This window comes from Vipera berus (genome assembly GCF_964194415.1).
Source record: "Vipera berus genome assembly, chromosome: 1".
Taxonomy (NCBI): domain Eukaryota; kingdom Metazoa; phylum Chordata; class Lepidosauria; order Squamata; family Viperidae; genus Vipera; species Vipera berus.
The window spans coordinates 265,934,619-265,954,949 of NC_138202.1; the positions used below are offsets into that span (position 1 = coordinate 265,934,619).

The following is a 20,331-nucleotide window of genomic DNA, read 5'->3' on the forward strand; positions in this document are numbered from 1 at the left end:
GAAGCAAACAGAAGAGATGACCCAAGGAGCGACTGCACCAACAGGAGAACAGAAAGAGAAAGATGATCAAGAGGGCGAAGGTGAAGGACTTGCCAGAGAACATGCTGAGATGGTCAGGAAACAAATTTAACAAACAAAGGAACAAATAGAGCACCCAAGAAAGTGATTGGGGTGGGGAGGAGTGTAATGAAAGAGCAGAAAATGATGAGCTATTATTGTTATTTGATTGTCAGGAAGGGGAAGGCTTTCTCATCTCTGATAACGAAATAGCTTCATTGACCTTCAGTTTTATGTACTTTGATTGCAAAGTGGATGGGAATGCTATTTTTCTACTTTTCCACAACCATATTTGCCTTCCAAACCATAAATTATTCCTCTTGATATAAATCAATTGAAGATGTTCTTGTAGAGAACGCCTGGCATGTTAAAACCAGCTTCACGGCTTTCCTGAACCAACGGTAGGAAAACACATAAATCAAGGGGTTACAGGCAGAATTAAAGTAAGCAAACCAAATAAGAACATCAAACACAACAGGAGGGGTAATGAAATCCAGCAGGCTGTCTACAATAGTGTCTATGGTAAATGGCAACCAGCAAAAGAGGTAGATTCCTACTGCAATACCTAAAGTTTTTGCTGCCTTCCTTTCTCTTTTTGCAGCTCCTGTCTGATGTTTGCTCCCTCTGGGCTTTTTGTTGATGTTGCTGATCTGTTTAGCTTGTCTAGTTGCCACTATAAATATTTTTGTGTATAACCCTATCATGATGAGACAGGGAGAGAAGAAGACCGGGAAGTTGATCCAGCCCCAGAGTTTGTTGTACAGCAGCTGACAACTCCCAATGCAGGGCAAGTCTTGCAAAAACTGGCCTAGCCTTTCCTCAATTTCTTTGCTGTAAAGGAAGATGGACGTGTAAAACACAGGAACCCCCCACCCCAGGGCTATGTAGATGCAAGCAACCCGTGTGGTGAACTTGGTCGGATAGAGCAAAGGATCACAGATGGCAGAGTGACGGTCGACAGAGATAAAACAAAGGTGAAATATGGAAGTCAAGCAAAACATTGTGTCCAGGAAAGTGTGGAGCCGGCAAAAGTCATCCCCAAAATACCAGCAGCCCTCCACAGAGCGGACTGTGCTGAAGGGAAGGACCGTTAAGCCCAGGAGGAGATCTGCCAGGGCCAGAGAGAGCAGCAAGAGGTTAGTGGGAGTGTGAAGTATTTTGAAGTGGAAGATGGAAATCACCACCAAGAGATTCCCCATAATGGTAACTAACACACCAATAGCACAGACCACATAAATGGCTAACTGGACTCCAAAGGGATGGAGGGTTCTTGGGCAGGAAGCATTCATCTTAAAGCACAGTGGGACTGGCATAGTTTCTTCTGTAATGGAGATCATTTCTCTTCAGACTGCCTTAAATTTCTTTCTGATATAGCAAATGTTCTGTAAAAAAAAAGATTATGTGAATCAAGGGGCAGAAAATGTGGAAACCCCCCCCACACACACACACACACTCTGAGAAACAATATTAGTCAGAGATTGGAAGACCGCTATTGTAGCTTAAGGAGTTCAGTGCAAAATGTGTGATCATTTCCATCTGGTATAATCCCATTGATTCAGCTCTTCTCTTTCTTGATTTGTCACTGTGGAATCATTCTTAGTTCTGATACTTTACCATCAATCAATATGTGTACTGTATCTGTTGTATCTTTTACCTTTTTAAATATTTATATATGTATGTATGTATGTATATTTGTCCCTTTCTTCCTATTTTTTTCATTTCTGTGATTATTGAGACAGTGAAATTTAAAGATGAATTCAGTTTTGCTAGCTAGATGATATGGTCCTGGTGGCACAGTGGTTAGAATGCACTATTGAAGGTTAATTCTGCCGACTGCCAGGAGTTCGATCCTGACATGCTCAAGGTTGACTTAGCCTTCCATCCTTTTGAGGTTGGTAAAATGAAGACCCAGATTGTTGCGGGTATTATGCTGACTCTGTAAACAGCTTAAAGAGTGCTGTAAAACACAATGAAGTGGTATATACGTCTAAGTGCTATTGCTATTGCAACTAGAGATTGTACACAACTTTACCTATTCAGCTTTTGAAACAAGATCTTAATAAAAGCAAGGAAGGATTTCCCCATTTATTTGTAACAGGGCTTTGGAACAACTGGATATTGGAGGGTTCTGCCCAGTAAGAAAAAGAGAAGGGAGAATTAAGATGCATTGTGGGGACTCCTATGGAAGGGAATACTGGAGGAGGCTAAGGGGAAATTGAGAGGATTATCAGAGCTCCTTGTTAAAAAATGAATTTGATTTTTTTAAAATTTACAACCATAGAGGGTTGTGTGACAACGTGCACAGGAGTGTCAAAGAAGGATTTTTTTCAGAGTAGTTTGGTGAAATCCTTGGAGGTGAAGGAAGAAAGACGGATGCTACAAGAGTTACAACTTGATTCTATATGAGGATACTGTTGTCTCTCTCAGCTAATCTGGCCCCAGATTAACAGCAGAAAGAGAAAGGAAACAGGATGTCTTTGTTTGCTCAGACCATCAAGTAAAGTATGTTCTTGTTACCCTTCCCTGTAACATCTGTGGCTGAAGAGCCCCTCGCTAGTGTTGAAAGAAAAATCTTCATCAGGGTCCAGTCCAAGCTGGGAATAAACAACATGGAGACTGCTTTAGAAAGAAGGTTTTTATTGAAGAGGAGAGCCAGACAGGAAGATGGCTCTGGTGACTTCTGCCTAGGGGCTGGGCTGATTTCTGGAGGCTGGTTTCTGTCCTTTTTAAAAGATCTTCTCCATTATTCCTTTGGGGAAATATATTCTGCCTTTTTAATATTTCCCAAATATTTCTTTCTCTGGATTCTTCCTGCACTAGCAAATTACCCACCTTGTATGGTTTATATTTCTAGGTACTCTAATGTGTATCCCTAATGATTTCTACCATCACCAGGTTTCCTACCTACAACTTTTTCTTTTCATCTTCTCTTCCACCGACTATATATTTGCATGATTCTCTCTTCATTGTTCTCCCCCAAACCTTACCAAATTGCTTGTCAGGGTGGGTGAATGGGTGGGGTACATCTCCTTTTTCTTTTTCCTGTAGCTTAAACAAGACTTCTGGGATGCTGCATACATGCACTCATGCCCAATATCTTCATTTCTCTAGTGGACTAATAAGGAAGGGGGGGGGGGGAAACCACACACAACAAAATGGAGAAAGACAGAAGAGAAGAGCTCTGTTTTTTCAAAAGAAATAAGTCATATTGAAATTAGAGGCTCTCCAAGCCAGAGGGAATGCTGGGTCCATACGCATAGTAGCATGTGATTGAGCATTTGCTAAATTATACACACACACAAACACACACAGACATATTGCTTAATCTTGTAGGTCTTTTGCATTGCTGGAAGTGAACTTTTCCCCCCAAATGACAGATAATAATTGATTATAATATGAATGAGAAAGCAAAGAGGATTTTTTGTTATTTTTAAACTAACAGTGCAAATAGATACGTGTGTATGGGAGAGATCCTGGTCCTCTCCCTTATGAAAACATTGTATTTCTTTCTCTCTCTCTCTCTCTCTCTCTCTCTCTCTCTCTCTCTCTCTCTCTCTCTCTCTCTCTCTCTCTCTCTCTCTCTCTCTCTCTCCTTTCAAGCAGACTTTTCTTCATTTTCAATTACGTGAAAAATATAAATAGAAACCCAACTTGCAGGTAACAATTACAATGCCATTATTCTTTAGCTGATGTACTGATGTACTGTTTAATAATTAAACTTCTAGTTTACAAAACAAATAAGCAGGGATAAAGAATTCTGCAATATAAATAGTGTCTATACCGATTTGGAAATGCAGAAAGGAGGAAGTAAAGCTGAATAATGTGAATATGCAATTGATAAGTATATTAGGAGACATCTGTTTTCAAATCAAACAACTTTTCAGCTGAAGGCAGTATATATTAAACAATATACATTTGCATTAAAATGAAGTGAGTGTGTTATTAAAATAAACCTAAAGGCTTTTTACAGCTGCAAAAAGAAGGAAGAATGCATGCTTTCTTGACTTGGGACTGAAATATATAAATAACATAGAAAAAAAGGTTACCTGCTAGAATCCACTGTGTTAATTTTCAAAGTCTGTCTTCACTGTGTATCTGAGGAATAGGAAATCAAGTAAGGGTAAGGCCTTATATAATCCTGTTGGAATAATAGGCCTCTCTAGTGAATATTATATTTGAAGGTGTGGTCTTCAACATATTCATTTAGCAACAATGTGTGTGCAAGTGCCTGAAGGTTTATGGACCAGCATATTCCTTGCTGCTTAACAAATGATAGCATAATCCTCCAATATACTGTAGTAGTGTAATGACCTGTTCCATTAAAGGTTACAGAGCTTCTACATAAGGGACAAACTGTCTATAAAATCTACCACAAAAGTGGCACCTACCTCTGAGTTGTGCTGAACTGCAGCTCCTATCATTGCTAGGCAGTACCTCCTAATTATGATTGCTATTTGTTAAGCACAGTAGTAGCTGCCCAAAGTAGCTGCATCAGTGAGATGGACGACATAAAAATCCAATAAATAAATAAATTAGAGGCAATAGGCTAATATTACCAGTTGTTGGAATAAGTCTGAAGAGACCTAAATGGACAAATATTTATTTATTGTGTTAAGTTTACATCCTCTCTTTCAAATAGGAACTCAAGGAGGTACAGTATACACTATGGTCCTTCCTGTTTTTTGCCTAAAACAACAAACTGAGGTACATTGTACTGGGAGAAAATGGCTAGCCCCAAGTCACCAACTGAACTTCCATGGCTGAGGTGGACTAAAATCTGGGTTTTTCTTCCCCTAATCTAACACGTGAACACTTATTCATTGTCCAAATACATCTGTCCTCTGCTGGTGGACTTCCCATTGGTTGGCAGTCATCATAATTTTACATTCTTAATGGAAGCAGAATAGCAATAGCACTTAGACTTAGATACTGCTTCACAATGCTTTGCAGTCCTCTCTTAACGTTTTGAAGAGTCAGCATATTTCCCCAACAATCTGGATCCTCATTTTACCAACCTTGGAAGGATGGAATGCTGAGTCAACCTTGACCTGGTGAGAATCCTTACTTTTCCATCAATATTGTCACCTTATGTTAAGAAGTGACATTTGCATCTTTGGGCACACTTTTTAAAATTCCCTAAGCAAATAAACGAAAAAGAATCAGTTTTTAGAAGGTTAGCATAACAAGTATCCAGTGCTTTTTTTGTAAAAAAAAAAAAAGGTGCCGGAACTCAAACATGTCATACAACTTGCCTTGCCTACCCTACAAGGTTTACCTTTGTAGTTGAAAAAAAAAACCTTTCATTTTTTTAGTGTATCTAAAAAACTAGGATTTTGTTCAAGGTAAGTTAATACTATTAATGTTACCATGCACTGTGTGGCTTTAAATTACAAGAAGGCATTTCATTAATCTTTTGGTACATTTACCACTGGCATACCCATTTAGTTTAATGAGTGGAAATGTCAGTCTTCTATGTGGAATGAAATTGGCCCAATAAAACAAAATTTGGTTGCTTGTAAAAGATTGAATTATTTTTAAGAAGTTGTCAAACAAGGTGAAAAAAATTACATTTGGAGTTTAATATGGATACTGACTTGAAACAAATTAAAGTTGAAACTTTGTCAGTGAACAGATTACTTTTAATTTACCTTTAAGTTCAACCCAATTTAATAAATAGTTCTGATTAAACCTCATGCTGTAGGTCTTACCTTTACACCTGACCAATACATAATTAATATATATTGTTATTAATAATAATACCTCCAAATCACAAGACATTGGCTTCATTCTTATTCTTCCCCTCTGCAGTTTGAATATAAAGTATAAAAGACTAAAAAGAGATTTTCATAGACATCCCAGCCTTTGAAGTACCCAAGGAACTGAAACAGCAAAGGTTTGCTGTCGGGCAAATTTCCATACCAGCTGCCTTCCTTTCCTCTCGCTCTGTCTCTTTTTAACCTCTCACACACACCACCTTCTGTAAGGGAAGGCAAAAGGCTCACTCAGCCTCTTCTGAAAGAAAGCATCCATGTTTATGTGTCTCCCATCGCCACCATCGGCTTCTACACCACATGGTCCGACCCAGTCAATCAAACCATGCTCTGGCTGTGGTGCTCTGGCGCCTCATTGCTCCTCCTAGAGGAGGCAGACAGCGCCAGAGGGGACCCCGCTTGCACCATACCACCAGCGGGGCATTTTCAAAAGCAAATGAGGATAGAAAGGGCAACAATAGGAAAAGAATGCAACTCTGGAAAATCTGTTGAAAAAAGGTACAGGAACTCCATTTTGGTGTGTTCTATGCCAAAAAACCCTGGAAGTATCTATAGTTGCATGTTATCATACATGTATTGGAAATATCTAAGTTTCTAAGGTACTTAAAGTTGTTTCTCAACAGATTCATGATTGAGTTTCCTTGTTTTTTACATCGTTATTGTAATGTATTGGGCCTTGTTTTACTGTGTATACCACAGGGGGGTTGAATGCTGGAAGGTTGCTTAAGCAAGGAGCTGGCTAACGGCTCCCAGCTTCTCAGACAACCCATCTCCAGCGCTGCCATTGGCTGCCTCTAGGTTGGCAATAGGTTGCTTCAAACCTATTGGCTGCCACCTAGAGGCCAGGGTATAAATTCACAGCCCTGTTCCCAGTTCAGTTCCTGCAAGCAAATAAAGAATGCTCCTGACTGAACTCACTCGACTCACCTCTTCTCTCAAGCAATGAACCCAGTACACAACAGTTATTGTCATTAAGCATATTACACACATCTTAGCTCTTCATTTTATGCATTTAATAAGTTTGTGTGTGTAGAAGAGATTTTGTTCTTCAGATCCCATAATTTCATTGGGAATGGGACCAGTCACAGAAAAACATGCAATTCTCCATTGTGTTCCACCCATTCTAAAACTGTAAACAGTGTAAACTACAAATATTGACATAATATTTCTGTTTTACATTGTATGCAATAAACAGTGAAAAGTTCCAAGACACATAACTCTCAGATCTACTGTATAAAGTTCAAAATTTTACAAAATAGAAGGAAAAGTGTCTGAGTTCTGGATTTATTAAAACAGATTTCCTAACAATAGGAAAACAAGGAAAACATATAATTACACATAATGGAAGAAAGTGATTATCAGAGGAGCAGATACAAATAGACTGTATATGCTGTATATAACAAAGAAAATGTAGAAATAGAAAATATTTCTTGTACACAACAAGATCTAACTATCCATTAACTGCCAGGGGATAAAGGAAGATCACATATCAGAGGTCAGTTGCTACCATTAGCCATAGTATAATGTTAATACATTTTTTCAGCATGTATATATTACATATATAAACTAAAAGTTCATTCACATGGTAAGTAGAATTTAGCTTAGGGAAGCTTATGTCACAATAAATCCATTAATCTTATAAATATCACAAGACTGCTATTTTTGAGGGTGGGAAACAGTTCCTCCTCTAATAGTGGTGATGTAGTGTCACTTAAAGACTAAGAAATACCAGCCTTTCAAGGCTGGATTAAGTGGATGAATCATCAACAATGTCGGTCCATATCAAGCATTTGCAGCAAGGAGATTCTTGCAGAAGAATCTTGTCTGAAAATGGACCCTGTCACAATCATTTTAAATGCTTTTTGAAAACATAGATAAAATAAACCATAAGTTGTGGGATTACAAGTGGAATTGAACTATCCGAAACATAGAAAGGCATTGTACAACAATTCAGGGGCCATCATATCAATATTTGATGCACTAGGGTCTGTTATGATGAGAAAAAGGAAGGAAGCCAACTTACAGTAAATGCTCCCATGATAATACTTAACATCCTAGTTGCTTTGTTTTCCTTTTTGGTGGAAATTTTCCCTTTTGCATCAGATTCACAATGTGAAACACTAGAAATCTGAGCAATTTGCAGGGCATAGGTGGTTTTTCGCAACAGGAAATATATGGAGATACATTCCCACCATCACCATGCTGGGAAGAAAAAAGGCTAAGAAGGAAGACATCAATTCCCACAGCTTATCAAAAGTGAAAGCACAGAATCCATTGCAGGAGGAGGAGACTATGTATTCCTTGATGAATTCCACATTGTGCTCTGAGTAAACAAGACCCAGAGTAGACAAGATTGAGGTAAATCAACTAATCCCTAAAAAAAACAACCCACCCCCATGAATTATAGTAATTTTGGCGAGCTAAGGACGTGGGGTGCATACAGTATTGTAGCGATCCACAGAAATGAAGCATAGATGGGGAGCGGAAGTAGCACAGATCATGATATTACAGCAGACAGTGGAGTTTGCAGAAGTCTCCAAAGTACCAATAGGAAACCACAGCCTTGACCACACCGTATGGCATTACTGCGAATGTTGTGTCTGTAGATTAATTAAATGGGCCTTCCTCGAAGCGGGAAACTCTGAGTGCAATTATTGGTCGGTGCATTTTAGGCGGGAGTTTCTGGGCTGGGGATTGGCCACTGTTTGAACGTATCTGACTATATAAGTGGGAGTTAAACGGTTAATTGCCAGTTGACTTATGTGTGTGTTAATAAACGTTCTTGCATAAAACCTCGCTGTGTCGCTCGTCCATTCGAACTTAACAATTGGCGACGAAGGTGGGATTGACGGCGGATCAGTGAAGGAACGGCGAAAGTCAGCTGTGCGCAAGGCGGAAAAATTTAAAACACAGTCAACCGCGAAATAACACTGCCAAATAAAAACTAGTAATGGCAGAAGTTGGCTCTCTGAAAGAGTTCGATCCGCAATACCCAGAAGACTGGGAAGAATATGTTGGCCAGGTTGAAGGGTTCCTGTTAGTAAACGGCATTACGGATGACCGAAAGAAAGCCGCAGCTCTTTTGACCATCAGCGGTACGCCCGTGTACCGGATCGCCATCGGCCTGTGTCAACCGCTGCCGGTGTCCAGTGTCTCGTACGCAGACTTACTGGCAAAATTGAAGGTTCACTTCACGCCAAAGAGGTCTGAATTATTTTGGAGACGGATTTTCGAAAAAAGGAATCAAAGACCTGGTGAATCGATTACACAGTTCGTGGCGGCGGTGAGAGAAGCGGCTTTGCGATGCAAATATGACAATCTCGAAATTAGAATTCGAGATCGAGTGGTGCTTGGCCTGCGGGACGAAAATCTTCAAAATCGCATAATTGCTAAGCCCACGGGTGATCTGCAGGAAGTCCTCGATGAATTACTGACTTATGAATCAACGGGGACCCAGGACCCCCCCCCGTAACAGCATGGGCACTTCGGCCGAAATAAATCTTGAAAGCCATGTGGACAGCGGGGAGGTGGATCAGCAATGGGAGGCCGACATAGCCGAGATTACCAGAAGATTCGGAAAAATGGCGGCTAGACCGACGCGCGCCGAAGGACCAGATCAGGGCCGGAGACAACAACCGCAAGCAGCGCAAAGATCACCAAGGGACAGCCAGTCCAGACCAAGAGACTCGGACACCAGATGTGGTAGCTGTGGGGGTAACCACCCCAGATCAACATGCAGATTCCGCTCAGCAAAATGCAGATCGTGCGGAAAGACGGGCCATATCCAGGCCATTTGCCGCAGCCGGCCGCGAGACAACCGAATCCATGAAATCGACGTCTGGGCCGAAGGTAAGGTAACCCCCTGGTATCGTGGCATAGAGACCCCTAGACCTAGGGCACGACAATCCAACCGCGGGGAGGTGGTGAGAGTCAACCACATAGGACAACAAAAAATTAATCACATACTGAGGCCTAAATTAAAAATTGTAGTCCAATTGCAAGGAATACCCTGCAAAATGGAGGTAGATTCTGGGGCCTCAGTATCAATAATTTCTTGTGAAACCCTGAAGCACATTGAACGCAAAAGTGGTCACAAAATTCCACTTAAGCCGACTAAAATCCAGTTAGCCGATTTCCAAAAATCTCCCATAGCAATTAAGGGAAAAATCACCATTTGGGTTAAATATAAGGGGTTTAATGGGTCACTGGACCTGTTAGTGACCGAAGGCCAAAGAACTAGCTTGGTAGGCCTTAATTGGTTCCCTGCTTTAGGAATTTGGGTTGGGGGAATAAATACAATTCAAAGTAAGACCCTCAAATCTGTCTGCGATGAATTCGCAGACGTGTTTGATGGATCTTTAGGTAAATATAAAGGCACCCCCATCAATTTTAATTTGGACCCTGCAGTAAAACCTATTAGATTGAAGGCCCGGAGGGTGCCTTTTGCCCTTAAACAAAAAATCGAGGCCGAGCTGGATAAGCTTGTAGGCCAAGGCGTGTTAGAACCGGTCGAGGGTGGCCTGTGGGAGACACCAATCGTCACACCCCTAAAACCTAATGGGGATGTGAGGATTTGTGCCGATTATAAGGCCACTCTAAATTTAGGAATGAAAAAACACACTTACCCGGTCCCAACGGTGAAGCAGGTCCTCGCGACGATCCAGGACGGCGCCATCTTTGCCAAGCTTGACTTGGCGCAGGCGTATTTACAGCTTATCGTGTCTAAGGAAGCCGCCGAGGCCCAAACGATTGTTACCCACAAGGGGGCGTTTCGAGTTCACAGGCTTCAATTTGGTATTGCAGCAGCTCCAGGCATCTTTCAGGAGGTGATGGAGAGGACCTTAAAGGGCATACCTGGTGTATGCCCTTACTTCGATGATGTCCTAATTGCTGGAAAAACTGAAGAAATTTTAGCTGACCGGTTGGAACAGGTATTGGGGAAATTTAGAGATGCAGGGCTTAAATTAAAAAGGGAAAAATGTTTTATTGGGGTTAAATCAACAGAATTTTTAGGGTTTAGAATTGATGAGAAGGGCATTCACCCAACAACTGAAAAAATTAAAGCAATCAAATTGGCACCTGAACCAAAGAACAAGGCTGAATTACAAGCCTTTTTAGGATTAGTTAATTTTTATCATACATTTTTACCACATAAAGCTGCTATTGCTGAACCATTACATAGGCTTTTAGACAAGAAAACCCCTTGGCAATGGCAGGAAAAACATAGAATCAGTTTTCAAACTTTAAAGGACATTTTGTCTAGCCATTCCACGGTTACACACTTTATTGAAAATAAGCCAATTTATTTAGCGTGTGATGCTTCACCTTATGGTGTTGGGGCTGTCATCAGCCATATGGATGACAAGGGTCAACAAAAGCCAATTGCATATTATTCCAGGACGCTTACAAAAGCTGAAAGGAATTATGCCCAAATTGACAGGGAAGCCTTAGCAATAGTGGCAGGTGTAAAAAAGTTCCATGATTACCTTTATGGTAGGAACTTTACTATATATACTGACCATAAGCCCTTACTGGGATTGTTTACTACGGATAAGCAGACACCTCAGATCATGTCTCCTAGGATGCTTAGGTGGTCTATTTTCCTGTCAGCATACTCGTTCTCCCTGAAACATAGACCAGGCAAAGAGATGGGCCATGCAGATGCTTTGAGCAGACTACCTCTAATTGACACTGATGGCGACCCCGCTCCAGTGGGCCAAATTTTGTCCTTACACGAAATACCTGAGTGCCCGTTAACTGCAAAGGATATTGCAGCGGCCACTAAGAAAGACCTAATACTCAACAGAATTTCGGCCTGGGTTCAAGTGGGATGGCCCAATAAAAATCCGGACCCTAAATTCACACCCTATTTTAGGAGGAAAGATGAATTATCATCTCATTTGGGTTGCATTTTGTGGGGCAGCCGAGTGGTTATTCCCGAAACTCATAGGAAGTCAGTAATAGCAGAGCTACACGAAGGTCACCCGGGAATTGTCCGCATGAAGGCTCTAGCTAGAAGCCACTTGTGGTGGCCTGGGTTAGACACAGCAATTGAAGAGTGCGTAGCTGGTTGTTATCAGTGTCAACGATCTAGGCCGGAACAGGCTCACACAACAACTCACAAGTGGGAGGTGGCTAGGAATCCATGGTCACGCATTCATATTGACTTCGCAGGGCCATTTCAGGGCCTGACATTCCTAGTTGTGGTGGACAGCTTTTCCCGGTGGTTGGAGGTTGTGCCTGTTAAATCTATGTCTTCAGCTAAAACAATTCAGGTTTTAAGGGGCCTCTTTGCCACCCATGGGTTACCTGACGTAATTGTCTCTGACAATGGGCCCCAATTCACCTCTGCTGAATTTCAGGATTTCCTCAAGGCCAATTGGATTAGGCACACGACTTCGGCACCCTTTCACCCGTCCACCAATGGCTTGGCTGAACGGAACGTCCGAACAACAAAAGACGCCCTGAAACGGATCATCCGCGGCAACTGGCAACAGAGATTGGCACAATTCCTACTGACACAGCATACTACACCGTGCACAGCCACAGGGAAGAGCCCGGCTGAAATGAGGTGGGGAAGAAGATTAACCACAAAGCTGGACAGGCTTCACCCCGATAGACTACCCACAGAAGCTGAGGCGGCTATCCCAACCCGGTCTCTCAACATCGGGGACTTAGTTTGGGCCAGGAACTATGGTCCGGGGGACAAATGGGTACCTGGAGCGGTCATTGATGTCACGGGGCCGTTATCTTACACTATTGAGGGGGAAGGGAATAGAGTAATTAAGAGACATATAGACCAATTAAGAAAAAGGGCCCCAGAAATTGTGCAAAATGATGTGGGTCAATACACGCAGACTCATGATGTCACATTCAATCCGGACCAGCTTGGCTCAGCAACTAGTGGGAATGGAGAGGGAGGAGCGGAAACGCAAATCAGGGTACCAGAAACAGTGCCACAGCATGGCAATGCTGATTGGGAGTTGTTTCCAGTGGGAAGCACAAGTGTATCGCATAGACGTCCAGTTCAACAACAACAAACACAACAACAACAGAACACTAACATTGCGTCATCAGAGCCCTTGCCCCAAACATCTGGGCCTATAGCCAATTGCCAGACAGCGAATGAGTCTGTTGCCAACAAGAGTAATAGATACCCTACTAGGGTTCACAAGCCACCAATATATCTGAAAGACTATGTTAATAAATAACATTAGTGGGGGGGAAGGGGTGTTGTGTCTGTAGATTAATTAAATGGGCCTTCCTCGAAGCGGGAAACTCTGAGTGCAATTATTGGTCGGTGCATTTTAGGCGGGAGTTTCTGGGCTGGGGATTGGCCACTGTTTGAACGTATCTGACTATATAAGTGGGAGTTAAACGGTTAATTGCCAGTTGACTTATGTGTGTGTTAATAAACGTTCTTGCATAAAACCTCGCTGTGTCGCTCGTCCATTCGAACTTAACAGCGAAGCTGAGCAAAGTCTGTGGTGGTCATGGAGCAGGTCAGTATGTTGATTGAAGAATGCAGCTGTTTGAAATGGAGGACAGAGGATGATCGCTACCATACCTTGCCATCTTTGTTCATTTTTAAGTCAATTTATATAATAATGTTTATTATTTTATTATTTTTATTTTGTTACTTTTGTTGATTGTAAATGGCCTAGCATCTCTCTACGCAAATGGGTGGCATATAAGTTTAATAAGTAAAACCAAACAAATACTGCCACACGTGGTGAGAAGTATGGCTAAAGCCACACATAATAAATTGGCTGAGTGGAGATCTTACATTTTTGTAAGCAAAATATTAATAGACTCAAAGCGTTTATCTCCTGCAGGCTCCAGAGACTGCTGGAATTCATAATGTGTTGTTGAGAAACAAGTATGTCATTCAGAAGAGAAGGTTCTGTGGAACGAGAACACAATCAACAATAATCAGAGCTTGTTATAAATATAGGGACCAAAGGTTCCTGGTATATGCAATACATACAGAGACCATACATACTTTTTATAAAGGACAGTCCTTTATTTCAGATAGCTGTCATTTATTTATTTTTAATTGAATTGTTTCTTTTCTTAGTTTTGCTCTTGAATTTTCCTTTGTAAAGCAGTCTGAAGCATAAACCATTATTTTGTGTATTGTAATGAACCTCTTTCAGATCTGCTCCCTTTACAGATTTGTTTTTTATTTTTTCCAAAGAAAATTTGATCACTGTAGCATTACATAATGGGAGATCTCCTTGTTTAAAATCACACTACTGATGCCTCTTGCTAAGGCTTGTATGGGTGAGCAAAGGATAATAAAAAAATCTACCTCTAGCTTACTAAATGATTTGCACTAAATGAACTGTAGATCCCATTGCAGCTCCCATTTAAGAGGAAAAAAACCCCTCTTAAGTTAAATTGTGGAATTAAGAATATTAGATATGTGGACAAAAGCAACTGCACAAGTTCCAGTTCAAATCCTAAAATGGTTCTCCACTGAACGACTGATATAAGGCTCCTGTTTCTGAGAGATTTCAACCAAAGTAATTTCCAACAGATGCAGCACCATTATTTTCATAAGATGGAGCTATTGTGAGGTAAATGATAAAATGCAGATAAATGACACAGTACTGAAATCCCACGTTACTCATTGGTGGTTTCATTTTTTTATTTCTTTCGTCAGTTTTATTTTTCCCAACTGCATCTTGGCCATTAACAGTTACTTTTCAAGGCTATTGACACTTTTTTTTCTAATTTCAGATACATAGAATGAAGGCTATTGCTAAGCACATTTGATTTGTGCTTAGATTGTAAGCCGCCCTGAGTCTCGGAGAAGGGCGGGATAGAAATTGGATTAAAATAAATAAAATAAATAAATATCATGTTTTGATTCCGTAGGTCATTCAAATAGTGACTTATCTTATTTCACCACTACAGAACATTTCTATGCTTGAGAGGCATACAGATGTCAATTTGAGTATGTTTATTATAATATAAATACAATGTATTTCATAAGTTTCATTCAAGGCCTCTGGTCTCCTTTCCTCTAATTCTTTAATTTTAAGTGAGATTTAGGTCAAAGAGATGTGTAGGATCGTGCAATTTTTAAATAGGACATCATGAGATGGAAGAGACAAGGCATGGAAACTAAATGTTCATTCATGTATCTCCTAAGCGTATTCGCACATTGGAATATAGTTTTGGGGGTGGATATTTTTTTTTGGTCACTAAATCTTTCGCTTGTTCAGGTTCTTAGCAAAATATCATTTTGCCCCTGACAGTCCATCAAGAATGATGTCTGAGGACATTGTCTGAGAATGTGCAAGACACTCACCTTTCTTAAACAATGGTTCTAGTGAGTCACTGGATAGAGGAACACCCCAAGTTCTATGATACAGAACATGTAGGATTATGTATTGTGTGCAATTGTACTTTATTGCATTGCATTCCATTGCAAATCCTGAATTAATTATTACTGTTATTATTAATACTGATGTGGGTGCATGTATGTATCAACCAGATTCATGTTGTGGCTTACTCTTTACAGCACTTTCTAGTTTCTTTCTTATTAAGTAAGAACACCAATCAACAGAAGTATTCTGGCAAGCAATATTCTGCTGAGCAGTTAGCTCTGTGAAATGCATAAAAATAAAAGAAAAAGCACAACTTGTGGCAGAACAAAGTACTTAAAGTTCAGAGAAAGAAATGTAAAAAGAAGATACTCTTCAAATAAGTGAGTTTCTTTCAAGAGGATGGGTTTTATAGTTAAATACCTGTTTGTAGCATTGCATTATTCCATGTAAAAGATTGTTGCAGACTGAACCAGCTTACTTCACAATGCAAATGAATCTGTTTACAATTAATTCTTGCTTGTTATGAAGAAACAAGTATAAACTCCATTTATACTTATAAAATAAAAATTAAAAATAGATATATTGTTTTTAAAATTTTGCAAGCATTTCGATTAACAGGTTTGAAAGAATCTTTTAAAGAAAAGAATATTGTACTTTATTAATCATTTACACAAATATGCTCTTGGATACATTTTGCATACAAAGTTAAGCTGGAAGGATTAAAATTTCAACTGTTTATGATTTTATTTCAGAATCTCCCTGGAAAACAACATCGTGGTAGAAATTCCTGCCTCCGGTTTAAATAAGATGGATTCTGCATATACTTGCTGAGATGCATGTCAGGCTGAAGTGGTCTTGATATATATGGAAGATATAAGACATAGAAGGTGATTTGGAGGAGATTCTCGTATCTGTTATCATAAATTATCTTGCATCCTTTTACTCTGTTGTTGAGATGGAGGAAATTGTAATCTCAAGGCTGGTCCTCTAGTGCAGGGCTTTTCAACTTTTTCACCCATTGTACCACTTTTAGGATATGGCAATATCTGAGTACCACCAGTCGCCTAGCAAGGTGTCAAAAACTTGATGACAAAAAAAAAGACTGTTCGAAGTTACAATGGCACCGAAAAAAGTGCCCCCCAAGCCACAGCTGAGCAAGACCCCTTGCCTGCGCACCTGGTGGCGCTCTTCCTCCTTTCCGAGGTTTCTATTGTTGTGAGCATTTCTGTTGAGGATTGGCAGCGGGGTGGGGTGGGCGGGTGTTTGGTTTTTATTTCCCCCCCCTTTGCTGGTGGTTGCAGCAGGTTTTGGTCACTTCACGTGACCCTGGGACACTGTGACCGTCATAGATATGAATCAGTTGCCAAGCATCTGAATGTAAATCACAAGACCCTGCAGATGCTGCAACATTCCAGCTGATTGGCACTTCTTCTGGGCTCAGCAGAAGCACCAGGATCAGCGCCGAGCTCCAGCTGGAGACTGGCACTTATCCTGGCACTTCCACTGAGCCCTGGTAGCCCCAAAGAAGTGCTGATCCTGGCGCTTTCGCTGAGCCCTGACAGCCCTGCAGCTCCAGCCGTCTCTCACTCAGGCTTTGCGGTGCTGCCACTGGTTCAGCTCATTCCCCTCTCCCGCTACCACTTTTCTAGTATAGTCGCGTACCACCTGCCAGGTGCTAATGTACCACAGATGGTACCCGTACCACTGGTTGAAAAGCCCTGCTCTAGTGAAAGGTATACCATCTTTCTAGGGAAAATTTCCTCTTCTTTTATGCCAGGCTTGGCCCCTGAGTGTTTTCATCTCATCATTTCTCAAAAAAGGCCTTCTTAAATTTTCTTTTGATACTATGGACCCGGCCCTTTAATAAAACCTGCAGGAGGAGATACAATATTTTTTTGAAACAGCCTTATATTTTAAATTAGTTATCAAACATAGGATTTCAGTATAGTGTGGATGATATTGTATGTGTAGTGTTTTCCTAATTTACATAGTTTTACTTTCAGGAGTATATAAAGACTGTAGAATATTCAGTGCTTCCTGAAGTATCAACTGGACCATTGCCAAAGCTTTCTGCAGATACACTCCTGACCATCATCACTAGAAGCCTTCCCTATTGTTGATGACACAATTCTGGCTTCTGCCATATTTCTTCCATCCACATGACATTTAAGAATCTGGGTGTCAGGTTTATAGACCATTTTTGATCCTTGCACAAAGGATACCATTTTAGGTTAAAAAAAAACCACACTGACTGCCTTAGTTTGATAAATAAGACATTTATTTATTTATTTATTTTCACGAAAGAGATTAGCAGTAGAAAAATGTTGTTGGAATAACTTTCCTGAGAGGATGTATCTAAGTGCTTTTTGAAACCATGGGTAAAAAAAGCCATATATTAATGGGTTACAGCTGGAGTTGAAGTAACCAAGCCAATTGAGGCCATCAAACAGCACAGCAGGAGTTGTAAAACCTAAAAAAGGGTCAATTAAAATTGTGATAAGACATGGAAACCAACAAATGAGATAAACACCTATCACAATACTTAAGGTCTTAGCAGCTTTCCTGTCTCTGCTTTTAGAAAGCTGGTTAGAATTTTTGTCACCTGAACTTTTCATGACCCTCAGATGTTTTTTAGACACCACAAAGATTTTTACATAAATTCCTGTTATCACTGAGGCAGGAATGAAGAAACCAAATGAAAACAGAACAGTTCCCCACAGTTTATTGAATATTATTGGACAAGAACTGGAGCATGCAACCAAAATCTCATAAACATCAATGTCAGAAGCATATGCTTCAGAGAAAACCAATCCAAAAGCAAAAGAGCATGGCACTGACCAGCACACAATAATTAATTGCCTGATTCTAGGGACTGTAATTTTGCGTGAATAATGAAGGGGATAGCAGATGGCGTAGAATCGATCTACTGCAATTGAGCAAAGGTGAAAAATAGACACCAAGCAGAGCATTAGGTCAAAACTGTAGTGGATCTTGCAGAAAGTCATTCCAAAATACCAACAATTTTCCACTGATCTAACCATGCTGTAGGGCATAATGAAGAAGCCAAGGAGGAAATCGGTGATGGCCATGGAAAGGATGAGGAAGTTGGTTGGGGAATGCAGCTGTTTGAAATAGGTGATTGAGATGATGATAGCCATATTTCCAAAGACTGTGGTCATGACAATTCCACTTAAAGATAGATATATGACTCCTCGCATACTCGCAGGCCATGGATTTTCAGGACAGGATCCATTTCCAAATTCAGAACAATCAATGACATGCTTGGAGGCATTAAGAGAAACCATAATGTTTTATCTGAAATTAAAACAGATATTAGATGAAGAAATGTATACTACTTTCTGTAGTTCCTATTTAACTGAAAGGTTTTACATTAGAATTCCCAGAATGTATCTTGTAATCATAGGAAGATAGTCATTCCTTCAAGATTCAAAATCTTTTGCAGTTTATTTATTTAAAACATTTATATAACCACCTATCTTATACCAAACACTGAGCAACTGAAAATCAAGAATCACAACATTTTAAAAAATATCAAATTATTAGAATTATTTAATCAGAAGTTCAGTATATATCTACCTATCTTATACCAAACACTGAGCAATTGAAAATCAAGAATCACAACATTTAAAAAAATATCAAATTATTAGAATTATTTAATCAGAAGTTCAGTATAATTTATTCAATCCATGATAGATTATTATTTGATCATCTCTTTATCTTGATAGAAATAAAATAGTTAGTTCAGGTATTACATCATTGCCTTTGATAATTTAGCAGTGACTTAGGTTTATAATTTTATCAATTGTCTCCCTGCCAGAACCTATGTCAATATGAAAGAAAGAAAGAAAGAAAGAAAGAAAGAAAGAAAGAAAGAAAGAAAGAAAGAAAGAAAGAAAGAAAGAAAGAAAGAAACTCTTTTATCTTCCTTCGGAGTATTGTAAATTAGGATATTGCTCCTGAAAATACATGTCACGAGTCTATCTTTTCGGAGTGATATAACAAATACCATCATTTTTCAAGGTAATGATAAGCTAGATGATGATCCTTATGGAAGGAGACAGTCCTTCAAATCTTCTGGCTCCATATTATTGAAGGTTGATGCTCAGAAACAAATTGGAAGGTTATGAAGTTGATCTGGTAAAAAGTAGTCCAGATTGTATATGAATAGAATGGAGAAATTATTAAGGGCAACTGTAGGCAGACCATTTTTCCACAAGAAAATAAATATATATGTATTTAAATAATGAAACACAAAATACTACAGGTCTACCCATCAGGGAAAACGTAGAATAATGTTCACTCCAATTGATCTCATTGAACTTCTCAAAAGGAGGGTTAATTTATTATTATTTTATTTTAACTCCCCCAGAGCCCTGTTCTGTCTCAATTAACTCTATTTTTGTTCATTTGTATCCAACTTCTAGTTTCCAGATAATAATGCCAAACTGTTGCCTTGCTGACAACTATTTCTAAAGAAAAAGTACACTGACAGACTTCCGGATGGCAAGGCGTCGCCGGAGGCAGCCATTCTCAGGCCGTCAGCCCCGCGGCTCCGTAGAGCCACCGAAAACAGCGCCGATCAGCTGCTTTGGTGGCTCAGAAGCCCCCTCCTCAGGAGAAGAGGAGGGGGCGAGCGCCCAGGTAGGGGTAGAGCTCTCCGGGGCCACCAGAACTTAAAGTTTTGGCGGCTGAAGGATTGAGCCCCCCTGAAGCCTGGGCATGCTCCGGACTGCGAGGCGCTTCTGCTCCGGGCTTTTTGGAGCAGAACAGGGTGTCTGCAACCATCCCTGCTAACAAGAAAGAACTTTGGAGAACGAGGATGCAGGCAGAGCAATACAGGAGATTTCGGTGAAAATGGTCTTTTGATCTTTAACTCAATGGACTTTGCTGAGCTTGAAAGTGGAAGTGTGTAGCAGACAATAGTGGGTGAAAATGGCAGCTATATCTTCTAAAGTTCCTGCTTTGGTGCAGCAGTCTTCGTTGCAAGCCTTATTGACCCCTGCACCAGCCCTTACAGTTAAAGATTTGCAGAATGTGATGCAAGAGATTATGGAAAAGCAATTGCAACAATTTGCTGAGATAATGGATAAAAAGCTGGAGGAGAAGTTAACAGAAAAACTAGCTGAGCTTATGGATGAAAAGATTAC

General features: G+C 40.2%; 2 protein-coding genes across 2 annotated transcripts; both read right to left on the reverse strand.

Annotated features, from left to right (window-relative positions):
- Positions 1–368: 368 nt before the first annotated feature.
- On the reverse strand, positions 369–1,394 carry LOC308660245 (trace amine-associated receptor 5-like; the record flags this gene model as incomplete). Its single annotated transcript, XM_081314500.1, has 1 exon — positions 369–1,394. One exon carries the CDS (start codon positions 1,392–1,394, stop codon positions 369–371), a length of 1,026 nt encoding a protein of 341 aa, XP_081170626.1.
- A 6,197-nt stretch (positions 1,395–7,591) lies between these two features.
- Positions 7,592–19,544, reverse strand: TAAR2 (trace amine associated receptor 2; the record flags this gene model as incomplete). Its single annotated transcript, XM_081346713.1, has 2 exons — positions 17,526–19,544; positions 7,592–7,686 (listed from the first exon to the last, which is right to left on the reverse strand). Exons 1-2 carry the CDS (start codon positions 18,466–18,468, stop codon positions 7,592–7,594), a joined length of 1,038 nt encoding a protein of 345 aa, XP_081202839.1. The 5' UTR covers positions 18,469–19,544.
- Positions 19,545–20,331: the final 787 nt, after the last annotated feature.